This window comes from Grampus griseus (assembly GCF_964374135.1).
Source record: "Grampus griseus genome assembly, chromosome: 18".
Taxonomy (NCBI): Eukaryota; Metazoa; Chordata; class Mammalia; order Artiodactyla; family Delphinidae; genus Grampus; species Grampus griseus.
The window spans coordinates 15,030,832-15,047,118 of record NC_139012.1 but is presented as its reverse complement, the minus strand read 5'-3'; the positions used below and the strand labels follow the sequence as shown (position 1 = coordinate 15,047,118).

The 16,287-nt window shown below is 40.9% G+C and overlaps 1 protein-coding gene across 1 annotated transcript in view; it reads right to left on the bottom strand.

Annotated features, from left to right (window-relative positions):
* The window catches only part of LOC309835850 (ATP-binding cassette sub-family C member 4), a 170,540-nt gene that overhangs the window by 16,721 nt on the left and 137,532 nt on the right, over positions 1 to 16,287 (bottom strand). The window contains exons 26-28 of the mRNA XM_082675568.1: positions 6,058 to 6,147; positions 3,787 to 3,959; positions 3,249 to 3,354 (exon numbers count right to left, since the gene is read on the bottom strand). Coding sequence (XP_082531694.1) covers positions 3,249 to 3,354; positions 3,787 to 3,959; positions 6,058 to 6,147 — 369 coding nt within the window. The remainder of the gene's footprint in view (positions 1 to 3,248; positions 3,355 to 3,786; positions 3,960 to 6,057; positions 6,148 to 16,287) is intronic.

Below are 16,287 nucleotides of genomic sequence, written 5' to 3'. Positions count from 1 at the left end.
CCATCATCTGAGCCTTCAGCAAGGCGTAGTAGTTAACACCAGAGATCACTGATCACAGGTCACCAAAACAAATGTAATGACAGTGGAAATAGTGAATGTGAAATAGTGCTGAGAATTACCAAAATGTGACCCAGAGACATGGAGTGAGCACATGTGTTGGAAAAATGGCGCCGATAGACTTTCTTGCCTTAGGGTTGCCACAGACCACGTGCTTCACAGATGTTGTAAAAAATGCAACATCTGAGAAGCACAATTAAACAAGGTATGCCCATATTTCTAAATCAAGCAAAAAAAAATTGCCACAAAAATCAAAGGTGTGGGAAAGAACATCATTTATGAGATTTTTGCAAGAGTGAAAGCCAACTGGTAATCAGGAGCTCCAGAACAACATAAAAGGTTTATGCCTAGGGTGGATGGGACCACAGAGGACAAGTCCCCAGCTCTGAAGCTAGGGGATGCACGTCTCTTGGGTCCCCTGAGGTCTAAGGAGTCAGCAACCGCAACCAGCTTGGACCAAGATGTAAACAAGTGGCCATGTTTACATTTCCTGGTGGGACCTCCCTGCAACATCACCGACGACCCTGACCAGGGAGCCCTAAACTGAAGGTCTCCCAACACAGGAGTGCCAAGGGCAGCTCCACGGTGAAGGGCAAGGTCCACCACAGAAAACAATGTTGGTCATCAAGAAGGTGACAGGTTCCGATGAGAACCCTTGCACTTCCCTTCTCCCAATGGACTCCTTCTTCCCCATTCACTCAGATGGTCAGGCCAGAAACCAGCATCGACTCCTCTCTCTTCCCTCGGATCCCATGTTCGATCCATCACACAGTTCACTTGGCTCCGTTTTTTCGTCTACCACAAATCCAACCATCTCACCATTTCCACTGCTAGCACCTTAGTCTAAGCCACCAATATTAAAAGAGAGGGCAAAACTATAAGAGAGAGTGAAAACCGCATTTGGAGAACTGAAAGACCATCAGTGTGGTTTTAGCTCTAAAGGAAAGAGCGCAGTGAGACAAAACTAGAAAGGTGGGGAGGGGCCGAGCTGTAAACCACTTTGTAAAACCATGTTAAGGATTTGTTCAGAAAAACTGAGAGAAAAATTTGAGACTCTAGAAATTTACCAGAATATACTGGTACATAAAGCATTAAACAAATGGACATATTTTGATAACGGCAACAAAGCTGATTGGCTAAGGTGATACAGATGTTCACACCTGTGGATCAAGTGCTGATGGATAAGATTTAGGAGTGACCAGCTGACATGTCTGCAAATTCTGTCCCTTCTCACTGTTTCTTTAACCCATCTTATATTCCATGGTGACAGTATTTCTAATAATTAGACAATAAAAGAAACCAGCTACCATAAATGCTGTAATACCAAAAACCAAAAATTGATCTCCAGGTTACATTTAGGAGCAATGATTAAATTCAGTGGATCCCCCAACTGAACTGGATGGAGATCAAGCCACCATTCTGCTGCTGCCTCGAAATACTGACAAAGGGCTTGAAATAGGTAAACTACACAGCATCATTCATTTCTTGTGGAAGAAGGGTGCTTTGAGGGACAGTCTGGAAAATACAATGCTGAGACACGAGACCAACAAATCGAAAAGTAAAGAACAGAAATAAAAGGATACTTTTCCGGTTGGTATTCAAGAACACAAAATGAGGGACTAAGGCTGATCCATGCTAAACAATGTTCCTGGTTTCTAAGTGTCACTGTCCTGCAATCTTGGAATGTCACCTGGTCCCGCACAGAAGACTGCTGGTGGGGCCTGCTTTCTACTGTGATATGCTAGTCCAGATGACCAGACACACTGCTTGGAGCCCAGAGCATCCCTTTGGTTGGGGATGCCCCACTCCTGTCGTCTGCTCCCCAGAGCTCACTCCTGTGCACGTCCAGCTCGGGGGAGTGAGGCTAACGGCGCTGCTTCAGTGCTGACACTCTGCTATCTACTCAATGCCCCCACTGAGGATCCCATCTGACAATGTACGTGAAGTAGCGTGGGAGGTGACATTCCAGAGACTGCCCAAGAAGTCAAAAGGGACACCTCCATTATCACTGGACACGAGGGACTTTGGGCATTACTGATCGTATATTACTATCTTAGTACGGACCATCAAAATCACTAGTTAACTGCATCTGTTGCCTCTTATGACTTGTGCAGGCTTTCTTTATCTATTTACTTCATCACTAATCAGCATCACTGGATATGGTGGTACCTTGTGACAACAAGGTGGTACCTTGTGACATCATCTGTAAGATGAGTAGAACCAGCTCATTGCCACAAGCTGGGGGTTAGCCTGCCAAATAACTTGCATTCTTTTGGGCTTATTTGCAGTCAAAGGTTTTTCCTTTGAGGGATGATTATCTTATCATTTTCTAAAGCCACACCCTAAGATATATTGACACTCAACAAGCAAGAGAGGGAAAGGACAAAGAGAGAGAAAAGGAAAAGAGGGAGGAAGGAAGGAAATACAGCTAAATAAATAAACATTAAGTTACTAAGAAAGACAGAGCCAATCAAATCTGGAAGGAAGATACGAGACAAATATACAGAGACCAAAGCTTGGAGTCGGCTGTGTGTGCAGTGCCCAGACCTACTGTGAAAGAGACTTGCTAGTTAGGTCTGCAGATCTGCCCTAGATAGCTGCTTCCTAACATTACTTACGCAGTGTTCACTTTCATTTTCCCATGCCTCCAATTCCTATGTAGTAAAATTTCCTAAATTAAATCCGTTCTGTTGAAATACTTTCTTTTTCTCACTAGGCCTTTCTTCTCATAGACTCCCCTCTGACAGGAAATCTTGTGAAAGTCCCAACAGCTGAGAAATTCTGCAACCTTACCCGACAACCTCTTGGCAGTCTAAATGAAAGGCTAATTTTTTGATTAAGGGAATCTAAAAACCTGAAAAAATAACTGACAAAGGAAAAATGACTGTGTTCCAGAACACTGAGATATGAAGCTGTGTCTTGGATTTGGAGTACTTCTGTGGTTGGCCATCTTAATGAAAAATAACATTTCAAATAAACTTTTAATATGAAAATATGAAATTACTGGATATATTATTTAATAGCATATTCTGAAAGTGTAGGTAAGTACTTGAGTTACTGTCAGGAATGAGAGGAAAACTTAAGAGAAAATTAACTTATTGGAGGTTCCTATCACATTTTCTATGGAAGGATACATTGACAAAACTGAACATAAATGGGAATGACGGATATTCCACAGGTGAGGGTCTTACCATTATCCTGTCGCTGTCAATAATGGTGTTCAATCTGTGTGCAATGGTTAGCACAGTGCACTGGGCAAATTTCTCACGGATTTTTTTTTGTATTAACTCATCAGTTCTGGAAACAAAGAAGTTGAATTTAGTTCAGTAAAGACAGAAATAGCAGACTTAAGACTTAAAAAAAAAAATCACATATTTTTATAATGTTTTAAAAAATCAATACTTTAAGACATAATATTGCTCTTCAAAAACTGAGTATAAAAAGTCTCCTTAGAAGATTTTTCATAAAACAATGTAAGACAGTCTTCCCTTGAAATGACTTGAAACTATCAGAAGCTGGATTTAGGAATCTAGCTCTCTTAGGATGCCTAGTAACATTAACACCACATAACAGGTTTTGGTTTCTTCCTTTGTTTTCTGCAATTAATGTTATCAAGAGATATCTGTGAGGAAAAGAGAACGCTTAGAACATTTCTCAGCGACATTAAATGTTTTCCATTTACCACATTTAAAATTCAGATTCCAAGTTTCATGGACCTCAATTCCATACCTTGGATCCACATTTGCTGTGGCTTCATCAATAATCAGTATACGATTTTTCCTGAGAATAGCCCTGGCTAGGCACACCAACTGTCTCTGTCCAACACTAAAGTTCGATCCTGATTCTGCTAATTCAGTATCCATTTTACCAGGAAGATCTTCGATGGCTTCTTTAAGTTGTACCTGTGGATACAGAAAGAAGAATGACATTTTCCTAAATGAACTACTAATGAAGGAGACAAGCCTTTTAGACGTTAGAGCTTTGAAGTCCTCAGGACTTCTTAGGTATCTTACATGCACAGCCAGGTGATGGGAAGAGCTCCTTCCAAGTAGCGTTCACTGAGAAAGGTGGTAGAGTCAACTCAGGAGAGAAAGATCTCATTGTCCCCCATCACCGCCACATGACACCCACCAGAAACCCCACCTCGGGATTAGTTAAGGAAGTCTCTCAAAAAATAAAGCTATTTCTCCCAATGTGATCTAAACAGGATCTTTAGGGCTGATAGGAGTCAGTACACTACAGGGAAAAAACATTTTTTTAAATTATTGTGGGAAGTATAGTTTTCTAGAGACATAATCTCATCAGCACTTTACCATGCTGGAAGGTCTAAAGGTTTAAAAAAAAAAAAAATTCAAACTATGACAAACTGTACCACAGTAAACCTTGAGCCTATTGGGGGATGCTTCTTTCCCAAGTTGAACACCATACTGCTAGACCAGTCAAGGGTGTTTGCTTCAATTTCATTAATGTTTCATAGTGAATGAAAACTCATGAAAAACAGGACACAACATAAAGTTTTGTTTCCCCCAGACTATGGGTATAGATGGTGTTTAAAGCAGTGGATTGTTATAAGATTAAACTGTACTACAAGATTTAAAAAAAAACAAACAAAAAACTTTTAACTGCCAAAGATAATCTGCCTTCAGAAACCAGAATTACTGGCAGGAAAAACTGTAGGGCCGAATCAGCTCGCTCAGAGTCCAAGCTCATCCACGTAAACTGCAGATTTCACAGCTAACCTTGGAGAGGTGACACTAAGTGACAAAACGTACAAATTCAAAACAACAACAATGTGAGCAATTGGCCACTGGGATTTACACAAAAACAACAACAATAAAAATGCAATTTTTAAAAAAATAAACAAGCCACACTTCTCTGAAATGAAGAGATCAAGCAAATATTCAGTAACTGTTTATTAAGTGTTTACTTTCTAAAAGCAAAAGACTGCGCTAGGTTGTATGAGGAATTAAAAACCCGTGTATGGTTTAGAAGCCTAGATGTAGTTTCTGCCATCAGTAGCTGAGAATCAATTATCAGAACGAGGGCACATGCACAGAATAATTAGTATTAAAATATACAGGGGCTTCCCTGGTGGCGCAGTGGTTGAGAGTCCGCCTGCCGATGCAGGGGACGCGGGTTCGTGCCCCGGTCCGGGAAGATCCCGCATGCCGCGGAGAGGCTGGGCCCGTGAGCCACGGCCGCTGAGCCCGCGCGTCCGGAGCCTGTGCTCCGCAATGGGAGAGGCCACAACGGTGAGAGGCCCGCGTACCGCAAAAAAAAAAAAAAAAAAAAAAAAATACAAACCATCAGCACCCTATCATTCAAAATCCTTTTCATGCAAGAGTAAGGAAATTCAAAGAAGTGGTCCAAAGTGAAACACTACACAAATGAGAGAAAATCCTCTAGAAATGAACGTATCCATATAAAAACTGAGCGAAAGGGCCAGGGTTCTGTTACCTGCATTAATGCTGCCGCATTAAAATGACATGATTGCCAATTAATAATCATTATCACATTCCAAATGTAGAATTCACCTTTATACAATTTTTTTTCTAAAACTTCACAGCATGTTATTATAGTATGATTTCAATTATCTTTCAGTTAATAATGAAAAACTATCATTGTATCCACTTAGTAGATGTTCCCTAAGACCAGAGGAATAAGATGAATGTTGCAGGGTAATTAGGATGATTAATTCACTAGGTCACTATTAGAATTAAAACCCATAATTTTAACTTCTAGTTTAGTGCTCTGCTAAGGACAAAATAATCTCTCTAGTTGCTTTGGGTTCTAGGGCAAAAGCTAAAAAGCATGACGCATTGTGTTGTCGGTTTTCATCATCGTCAGTACACACATTGTAACTGCACCACGTCACCAGTATTCTCCTAGGAGGTAAACAAAGTCAGTTAAAACTATAAGCTCCCCTTAATTACCTGCAATGCTATAAATGCCCATCCATATATACTGATGTTAACAAATTAATTACATTTTATAAATTACCTCTTCTAAGGCATTCCACAGTTCCTCATCCGTATGCTCATTAAAGGGATCCAGATTTTTCCTCATTGTTCCAGTGAATAAAACAGGTTCCTAAATGCCACAAAATAGGGAATGTTATTACTGTAACTTATTTTCATTTTACACGAATGCTTACAGAAAATAATTAAAATACAAAAGAAAAATTCACTATAATCTTAGTAACAAGGTTGCAAATGCCTGTTTACAAAATTTTATCTCTATTAACTCTCCATTTTATAAAATGTGCTCCAAAATATCTTCCAGACCACTGAACACTAATAACAGAAGAAAGTGTTGAAGTGTATCACCTGAAGAAGAAACGGAAGAAGAGAGAGAAAGGTTTGAGTTTTTTTAAAAAATGCCTTCCTGGTAATAATAGCTACTTAAACAGAAACAAACGAAAAGGAAAGAGGATATAATTATTTGAGGAAGGTTACATCAAGAGCTATATAAGTTAACTGCCAATCCTGGTAGGATACTGGAAAATGCCAAGAGCATGATTAGTTGAAGTTTGTGGCTCAAAGCAGAATTGCTAAATATTTGCACGTTTGAACTGGAATATTTTCTTCATTCCTAAAACAGCCTTCAGGGATAGGGAATCTCTCCACATGTGTGAATGGAACATCTCCATATGTGCAAAGAGAATGTCAGCTACTGGGGCCCGTGGCACCTCTGGTTCATGAGGATTTGGCCTCTGATTCGGCATCAGCTGATCCCCATGTTCTCTCACCAGTGCATCAGGATTACGTGCTCACAGAACCTCACTATTAACTGCAAGGCCAGGAGGACCTGAAACCCATTGTGACCTGTGTCATAATGAAACTATTTTGATTTAAATAGCTCTTCCTATTCATCTGCTTCAGGAGGAACCACAAGGAAATTACTCTGCAAATATACGCCTCTTGCTGGGTTTCAAGAGAGAATCTTGTATGTAAACTCATGTAGGCCATTTAAGTTTTCTTCTGGAAGGCTCTAGTAAGCCAGGGCACAAGATCATTGGCAACAGAGAAGAGCCCAATGGTCTTGGGGCTGGACTATTCCTCCTCACTTCACAAAAGCCTGAGAAGAAAGAAGACATTTCTTTTCCCTAGCCAAGAAGAATGACACTCAGAGAGCCTCCAGTCTGTTCTTTCCCTATTGTCTTAGTTTTAAGTCTGGTGAGAGAGAAATGCATGAAAACACAGGGTGTGCCACGGAAAAGATGCATGCCTAAGCAAAATCCAAAACTGAAGACATTATAAAGGCAGCTTTCTTTGCACAAAGTTGATCAAGTGGCTGATACACTCCAAAAGCACTGAAATCACTGGTCATACGATGTTTCAAAATGATTACTGAAGTGAACTGAAAAACCCAAGCCCCAAGTTCCTCATCAGGGGAATAACTATCATTCTACTTCAGAGTTTTATAAAAAAGTTTTTTATTCTTTGTAATTATCAACTCTAAGATTCTAATAAGCCAGGCGATTTTTCTTCTTTTATCTGTGACCATGAGGTTTACACTAACGATGTGGCCAGAAGAGGGGAGGCCGGTCCCCAGTATTCCACCCTCTCCCTTGACTCTTCTCCACACTCACCACTTAAGGCTCTAAACCATGGGCAGGATGCTACTCTGAGGCCCCAAATGAGGGACTCTTCAAGGACTTGTGTTTGAGGAGATAAAGGGGCTGAAAGAGGCCAGGTTTAGGAATTAATTAGATTGAGTCCAACTGGGAGAAGTGAGACAGGGTATCTGCTTGTAGTAACAACGGGACCATTTCTTTGGCCAACAGGGCTTGTACAACCTGAACATTTTTTCCTTCAGGTTCTTCTCATAGGCCAAATTCACATGCGGTAAGAGGTCTGAGTTTCCGATGAAGTGCCTACCTGGTTTTCTTAGTACACTCCAGAGTCATCACTTAAGCTAATCTATGAAATAAATTGCCCTCTTTTTAAAAGACAGACCTTTCTTCCCTCCTTGAACAATCAAAGGGCTCACGGTACTAGCACGTTTGTGAAGTGCGGTTTTGGTGGTTCAAGAGAGCAGTCACAGGGACCTCATTTAAAGTTTAATCACAGGCTTCCCTGGTGGTGCAGTGGTTGAGAGTCCGCCTGCCAATGCAGGGGACACGGGTTTGATTCCTGGTCCGGGAAGATGCCGCAGAGCAACTAAGCCCGTGCGCCATGCGCCACGACTACTGAGCCTGCAACTGTAGAGCCCGCGAGCCACAACTACTGAAGCCCGAGCACCTAGAGCCCGTGCTCCACAACAAGAGAAGCCACCGCAATGAGAAGCCTGCGCACCACAACGAAGAGTAGCCCCCGCTCGCCGCAACTAGAGAAAGCCCATGAGCAGCAACCAAAACCCAACACAGCCAAAAATAAAATAAATAAAATAAATTTTAAAATAAATAAAGTTCAATCACCTATTTCATAATCAGGGCCTCTCTCTATTGTCACTTCCCTCACCTTCTTCTCTTTAGGAAACTCTTTGAAGGGCATGAGTCTCTCCAAAGACTAGGGGACTAAAACGGGATTCTGTGCAGAAGAGGAGTCCCTCATTTCTGAACCCCTGACCAACGCCTGAACTTGGATGACGCTAACCTTTAAACAGAGCCCTCAGACACTCTGTAGGCCTTAAGGGCCGAGGGGGTGCCCACTTAAGTCTGTACTGTCAGTCTAAAAGGATATATTTGGAAATTTCACTTCTTTATTTAGCAGCACTAGATGGAAGAAAATTGTTTTCTATACAAGAATATTTCTCTTTGTTAGGACATGCCCAATATATATTTCAAAATCCGTAAAATTTCAATCAAAACTTGTTGAATGAAAAGGATGATTTACTAAAACATTAACTGATTGAAGCTACACTTTTCTTTAAAGCCAGCAGGCGATTTGTGAACAAGGTCTGTTGTAATATGTCAGTGTGTTTTATGCATGGCGTTCATTTTGGTTTCTACTCATTCTTCTTTCATCCACTTGCCAAATGAGAAAACATTATATTATCTACAAAAGGTAATAAAATGCTCACTGTAGACACATACTGCAAGGGCAGATAAGGGTCAAATTAATGATCATTTCTGATAGATACTACTATTTAAAGTACCCACCTCGAAGCAATGAAGTTAATAAACTAATTGTATAAGTAAGTGTTGTAGAAATGTTTGCATGCAGAACACTTCAGTGTAGAGATTTATGGCAGGATATACAAACTTCATGTAAATATACACTAAAATTATTAGCCTAAGAATATTTTTTTCTGAAGGGACACAACTAAACCTCACTTAATAAGAGGTGGCACAGTACACTCAAAAACACATGCTCTTGTTTAACGTAGTATTTTAAATGAAGCATTAGTTTCAAACCTGTTTTTCATCAAGGTTTAAAGTTGATACTTTTTACATGTAACCCTTTGTGCCATATTCAGTAGTAATTTTTTCCTTGTTACTAACATAACACGAGTTCATATTAGGCGTGTAACCCCAAATTGGCCACTCTGAATCAGAGTATTTAATATAGTAAATTGATAATCCCTCGACACATCTGTAAGACTGAAAACTGCAGTCTTACCGGACCTTTTGTATACGCTGCTGGAAGACAAGCCTCTCATTATCTTACAAAGCAATCCTACTCACTAACCTTCAGAGGGTTAAAATGCCCTGGGACCAAGACAAAAACTGTACAAGTGGTTACAAACATGGGAGGATAAAGCACAATCCTTCCCCTAATCATTTCAGTCCCAAACCAGGAAACTGCCCTCTACTGAAGTTTATGTAGAGTAGCTACTGCTAAATACATATACGTAAAACTGAATGTATGCTTTGCTGTACACCTGAAACTAATGCAACACTGTAAATCAACCATACTTTGATTTAAAAGAAAAAAAAAAAAAAAAGAAGTAGCTACTGCTGCTGTTTCCTCCAGTCCTAAAGCTATGTTCTCATTTCTCATCTGAGGACTCTTCTTAAGGGGAAGCTCATCTCCCTGTTTCCAGGATAAGAGAATCACCTGAAGTCACTTTACATTTTGGTTCCTTTTTTTTTTTTCCCCCCTAAATCCTGTAGCCTCTGAATGAACTGATCATCATCCACATTCAGGAGAAAAGGACATTGTTCTCCAACAAAGGAAAGAGAATTTAAGTCCTGTAAAGTCCTCTTTCAGGGGCTCCAGGGAGCAGTTCCAAGGGATTTAATGAAGACTTCAGTGTCAGAGACAAAGGGCCGACTGCATTAGGCTAGAATCCAGTTGTATTTCTTTACTAGTAACAGCATAGCCACCTCTTCTCTCTTTCAGTTTTGTTCTCAACAAGAAAAAAAGGGAAAGAAAACCAGGTAATCAGCAAGAAGTCTGAGAGACAGCTCTGGTTCACGATCTTCAACCTACTGAAGAAAGCTCAGGGAACAGAAACACCAAAAGAGCAGACTGGACTGTATTAAAAAATACCTAGCTGTTGACTTGATTGAGAAAAGAAAACTTTTAAATATAAAAAATGAATCTGTTTAATCATGATAACGATGATGGCTGCTGATCTGTGCCAACCCTTGGGCTGCGATCATAAATACTGAATTTGCACGGAAGCCCTCTTCAACTAAAAACATTTTCTTTGTGCCAAGAGGATAAAGGGCTCTAGGTGTAGAGATCATCCAAAGAGGTTTTGAAGTCCGTTTTTCCAGATCCTTTCAGATAAGCAATCTGCTCCCCGAATATAATCTCATCTTGTCCTCTCTAACAAACTTAACTACTTCATATCACGAGCACAAATGCCATGTACATTTCCGCTACCTGTTCTGTTTAAGGAAATTATTTCGGAAGTGCTTTCATTTTTTGCTTATTCCTGAAACTGTGAACACGGATTGAGGAGTGCCTTATTAAGAATATGGTATTTGTTTTTGAAAGTTCCATCCAGGAGGCAAGGATTGATTGTCTGTGTCACCACTCCCCTGCCTCTGATTCCTATGCAGGTCTTGGTACTATCACATCTCCTCCAATTCTAACCTGTTCACAGTGAGGTCAACAGTAGTGGGGATGAGCCTGGGAGAGAGAGATCACCCCAGAAGCCCGCTGCCGCACCCAGGATCACAGAGAGCACCCAGGATCACCAGGGGAGAGGATGTGGGCTTGGCCCACCACAGCGGAACAACTCAAAGAAGCAGGACTGGGCTCCCTGGGCTCCCTGAATCTGCAGAATCTGCTTGCAGTTTCTAACGTTCCCTAAATTACAGTGTTCAGACATAAGCAACACTTCTTCCTATGCATTTTAGGAGAAGAGGGATGCAAGCTTTTTGCAGTTAAGGTTTTGAGTATCGTCTCCTGACACATATTACCCCATGACATATAAATGAATAAATGTGTTTCTAAATTGATACTGTCCAAAAGCGGGACATAGCACAAGGAGAAGTATCTTTCAGCTCTATTCTGCACTTGTTAACTTTTGTGATGGTTTTGGGAATCCTTTTTAGTGGGGTGGTAGTAAAAAAAAAGGGTAAAATCTCAAACGAAAACATCATTCAGTACAACAAACATATATTGAAATATACATATATGTATTTGCAGTCGGACAGTTCTGATTCTACAGCTTATTAGCGATTAGACTCAGGGTAAGTTATTAATCTTCCCAAGACTCAGTTCCCTTACTGTAAAATGGGGATAACGCTGCGGGGCTCCCCTGAGAATCTGGAACAACAGTGAAGCTCCTGGCGTAGTGCTAACAATGACCAGGAGCCCAGCCCAACAGGGGGACAGTGAGGGGTGGTGTTTGTCAAACTGCAGGCGCAACCAATGGATCAGGAAGTCCATTGTGTGCCTTGTGACCGTCACTGTATCATTCATATTAACTAGAATAGAAGGGATATAATAGAAAATATTAGAGTGCAGAGCACAAGAGAAATAATACTTTTTGAAATGTTTATTCGTGTGTGTGTGTGTGTGTGTGTGTGTGTGTGTGTACATGAAATCATGATACGAAGCAGCTCTACTGTGACTGCAGTCAACAGCATGTTGAAGTCGCCAGCAGAGTGGTTAGCTGCTCAGGGTCTGGAGTTGAGAAACTCCCTAAAATAAATGTGAATACAGACTCTGCCGCTTACTTGATAAGTGGGTTAAGCTCACAGTGCCTCAGTTTTTAATCTGTCAGATGAGGATAACTAGAAAATTGTGAGGACTAAGTGGGAGATGGTAGAGAAAGAGGCTAAAACGTGTTAAGGATTCCACAAATGTTAGGAATTCTTATTAAAACGTGTGCAACTTGTCAAGGCCGGCAACAAGCACTAGAGCAGCAGAAATGAGAGACACAGGCCCTGTCCTCAAGGAGAGGAAGAAAACAGTCGAGAACGTGGGGAGGACTGAGAAAAAATGCCGGAGGTCTTGGTGGAGGACTGGAAAGTATGAGTGGGGTACAGGGTGGTAGTCAGGAAAGAACCTGGTGGGAGGGAAGCCAGAAATCAAAAGAAACAAGAAAGTAATATTCTTTCCTCTTATTCCTTGGAGAAAACATTACGTAGGTTTTTCGCGGCTGTGCTTTTCCCCTAAAACTGCTACTGTGTTGATTTTTTTTCTTTTGCTTCACTCTTTAAATGTATATAAATAACGTGGTTTATGTTATAAGCAGTAAATAAATGTAACGAAAATCACCAAGGACCGCAAAAACATAAACAGAAATTAAAGAACAAAAACATTAACAGAAAAGAACAAAGCCTTTCCATAATGTGTTACGTCTTATAGAAATAATACCTAAAAGGCCAGTGCCACAGTCCTTAAGAATACTTATAGTTACCATTGACTGAGCGTTCCCAAAACCCAGGTATGGGCCACAAATACTTTCTCATCCAGTCACGTCTTCACAACAAATCCATGTGACATTAATTCCTAGACCTAGTTTAAGGGCGAGGACACTGAAACTCGGAAGCCGAATGACTACATCAAGTCCCCACATTCGTATGAGGCAAAGCAGGAATAAAAATGTGGGTCATGTTGACACTCAGTCTACACTCTTAAACATTCCGTCCCTGGCTGCCTCCCGAATGATTTCCTGGGACCCATTACACAAACACTCTCTCTTTAATCAACTAGCATTGCACCTCAGAGACAAAGGGATATAAAGTGAAAAAAAAAAAGGGTTCTGTGTTTACAATGGTTGGTGATGTTTACCTACATGGACACAAAGCTTAGCACTGTTTTGTAAGCACACTGTCTGGAGTGTATACATAGAGCATACTCAGAAAAGTAGGGTGGAAACCGATGGAACAGAACCAAAACCTGGTGATGTCAAGGTATGTTTATAGTCTTTGCTCAGATGTGCTTCCAAAACATTACCGGCAGAGCCAAGAATCATCTAATGTTATTTCTTTATTTACAGAGTTCTTTTATGTACACAAGCATACAACTTTTCTTATTAAGAAGCATTAGAAGTAATGCAGGGCACGTTTCACATTCCTTTCATCCAAGAACATAAAAGCACTTTACAGACATGCTCATTATTTCTGCAAACTAATCGAATTTGGCCCATTTCAGAGATGGGTACAATCAAAATTTAAAAGTTGGGAATCTAAAATCATTTATTTTCTACATTTATCACTAAGTCACCAATCTAATAGCCAGAGGGAATCTTCAAATGCAGGGATTCTACATGCTGAAAATTTCTTTCCATTTTTTCTAAAAGGGAAACCGTTATATACATAATAAATGATATATAATAAAACATATATATCATTATATACATAATTTTTTTAACTTGCAGTAAAATACATATAAAATTTACCACTTTAACCATTTTTCAGTGTACAGTTCAGTGGTATTAAATACCTTCACATTGTTGAAGCCATCACCACCATCCAGCTACAGAACTCCTTTCATCTTGCAAACCTGAAACTCTGTACCCATTAAACCACAGCTCCTCCAATAAAGATGTTAAAAAATAGAATAACAGACAAAAAACCCACAACTCCCCACTCCCCCCACTCTCCTGTCCTGGCAGCTCCTGGTAACCACCATTCTACCTCTTGTCCCCATGAACTGACCACTGTATGTACTTCATGTAAGTAGTATTTGTCCTTTGTGACTAGCTCATTTCACTGAGCATAATGTCATCAAGGTGCAGTAGCATGTGTCAGAATCTGCTTTCTTTTTAAGGCCAAATAACGTTCCGTTGTTTATATACCACATTTGTTTATCCATCCATCTGTCAATGGACCATGGGGTGCTTCCACCTCTTTGCTAATGTGAGTAATGCTGGTATGAACATGCATGTACAGATATCTGTGTAACATTCCCTTCTCAATTCTTTTGGGTTTATACCGTAAATTAGAATTGTTGGATCATATAATAATTCTATGTTTAACTTTTTTCAGGAACCTGCACAGTGTTTTCCAGTCACTGTATCATTCTGCATTCTACCAGCCGTGCACAAGGATTCCCATTTTTCCACATCCTCACCAACACTTATTTTTTTGTTTTTAATTTTCCTTAAACAGCAGCCATCATAAAGGGTGTGAGATGGCATGTCATTGTGATCTAACAGGATTGTCTTCATTTCAAAAGTACTTAGAGTAATTCCAGGTATTTTGGAGGCCAGCGGTAGGTAGCAACACCTGAACTCAGTCATAAGACACGAGTCCACATTCTACTTCCTTTGGGTGCCGTGTTCTATATGCTTCCTACTAACCAGGCATTTCAGAGCTCATCATACCCACATTCCAGGAAGTACATTTGCCTGGCTCTTTAATCGTGTCTCTTCTCTGTGGTTCTCACCTCAAGAAGGTATATGTTTTAGTCAGCTTCCCTTGGTGGCCTGATGATTGTAGAGTATTAAAAAAAACAAAAAACCCAGCCTTGAACCAAGATGGCAGAGTAGAAGGACGTGTTCTCCCTCCCTCTTCCAAGAACACTAGAATCACAACTAGCTGCTGGAGAATCATCGACAGGAAGACACTGGAACTCACCAAAAAATACCCCACATCCAAAGACAAAGGAGAAGCCACAATGAGAAAGTAGGAAGGGCACAATCACAGGAAAATCAAATCCCATAACTGCTGGGTGGGTGATTCACAGACTGGAGATCACTTATACCCCAGAAATCCACCCACTGGAGTGAAGGTTGGTTCTGAGCCCCACGTCAGGCTTCCCAACCTGGGGGTCCGGCAATAGGAGGAGGAATTCCTAGAGAATCAGACTTTGAAGCCTAGTGGGGTTTGACTGCAGGACTTTGACAGGACTGGGGGAAACAGAGACTCCACTCTTGGAGGGCACACACGAAGTAGTGTGTGCATCGGGACCCGGGAAAGGAGCAGTGACCCCACAGGAGACTGAACCAGACCTACCTGCTAGCGTTGGAGGGTCTCTTGTAGAGGCAGGGGGTGGCTGTGGCTCACCGTGGGGACAAGGACACTGGCAGCAGAAGTTCTGGGAAGTACTCCTTGGCACGAGCCCTCCCAGAGTCTGTCATTAGCCCCACCAAAGAGCCCAGGTAGGCTCCAGTGTTGGGTTGCCTCAGGCCAAACAACCAACAGGGAGGGTACCCAGCCCCACCCATCAGCAGTCAAACGGATTAAAGATTTACTGAGCTCTGCCCACCCGAGCAATGGTCAACTCTACTCACCACCAGTCCCTCCCATCAGGAAACTTGCACAAGCCTCTTAGATAGCCTCATCCACCACAGGGCAGACAGCAGAAGCAAGAAGAACTACTACAATCCTGCAGCCTGTGGAATGAAAACCACATTCACAGAAATACAGACAATATAAAAAGGCAGAGGGCTATGTACCAGATGAAGGAACAAGATAAAACCCCAGAAAACCAACTAAATGAAGTGGAGATAGACAACCTTCCAGAAAAAGAATTCAGAATAATGATAGTGAAGATGATCCAGGACCTCGGAAAAAGAATGAAGGCAAAGATCGAGAAGATGCAAGAAATGTTTAACAAAGACTTAGAAGAATTAAAGAACAAACAAAAAGAGATGAACAAAACAATAACTGAAATGAAAACTACACTAGAAGGAATCAATAGCAGAATAACTGAGGCAGAAGAACGGATAAGTGACTTCGAAGATAGAATGGTGGAACTCACTGCTGTGGAAGAGACTAAAGAAAAAAGAATGAAAAGAAATGAAGACAGCCTAAGAGACCTCTGGGAAAACATTAAACGCAACAACATTCACATTATAGGGGTCCCAGAAGGAGAAGAGAGAGAGAAAGGACCTGAGAAAATATTTGAAGAGATTATAGTCGAAAACTTCCCTAAC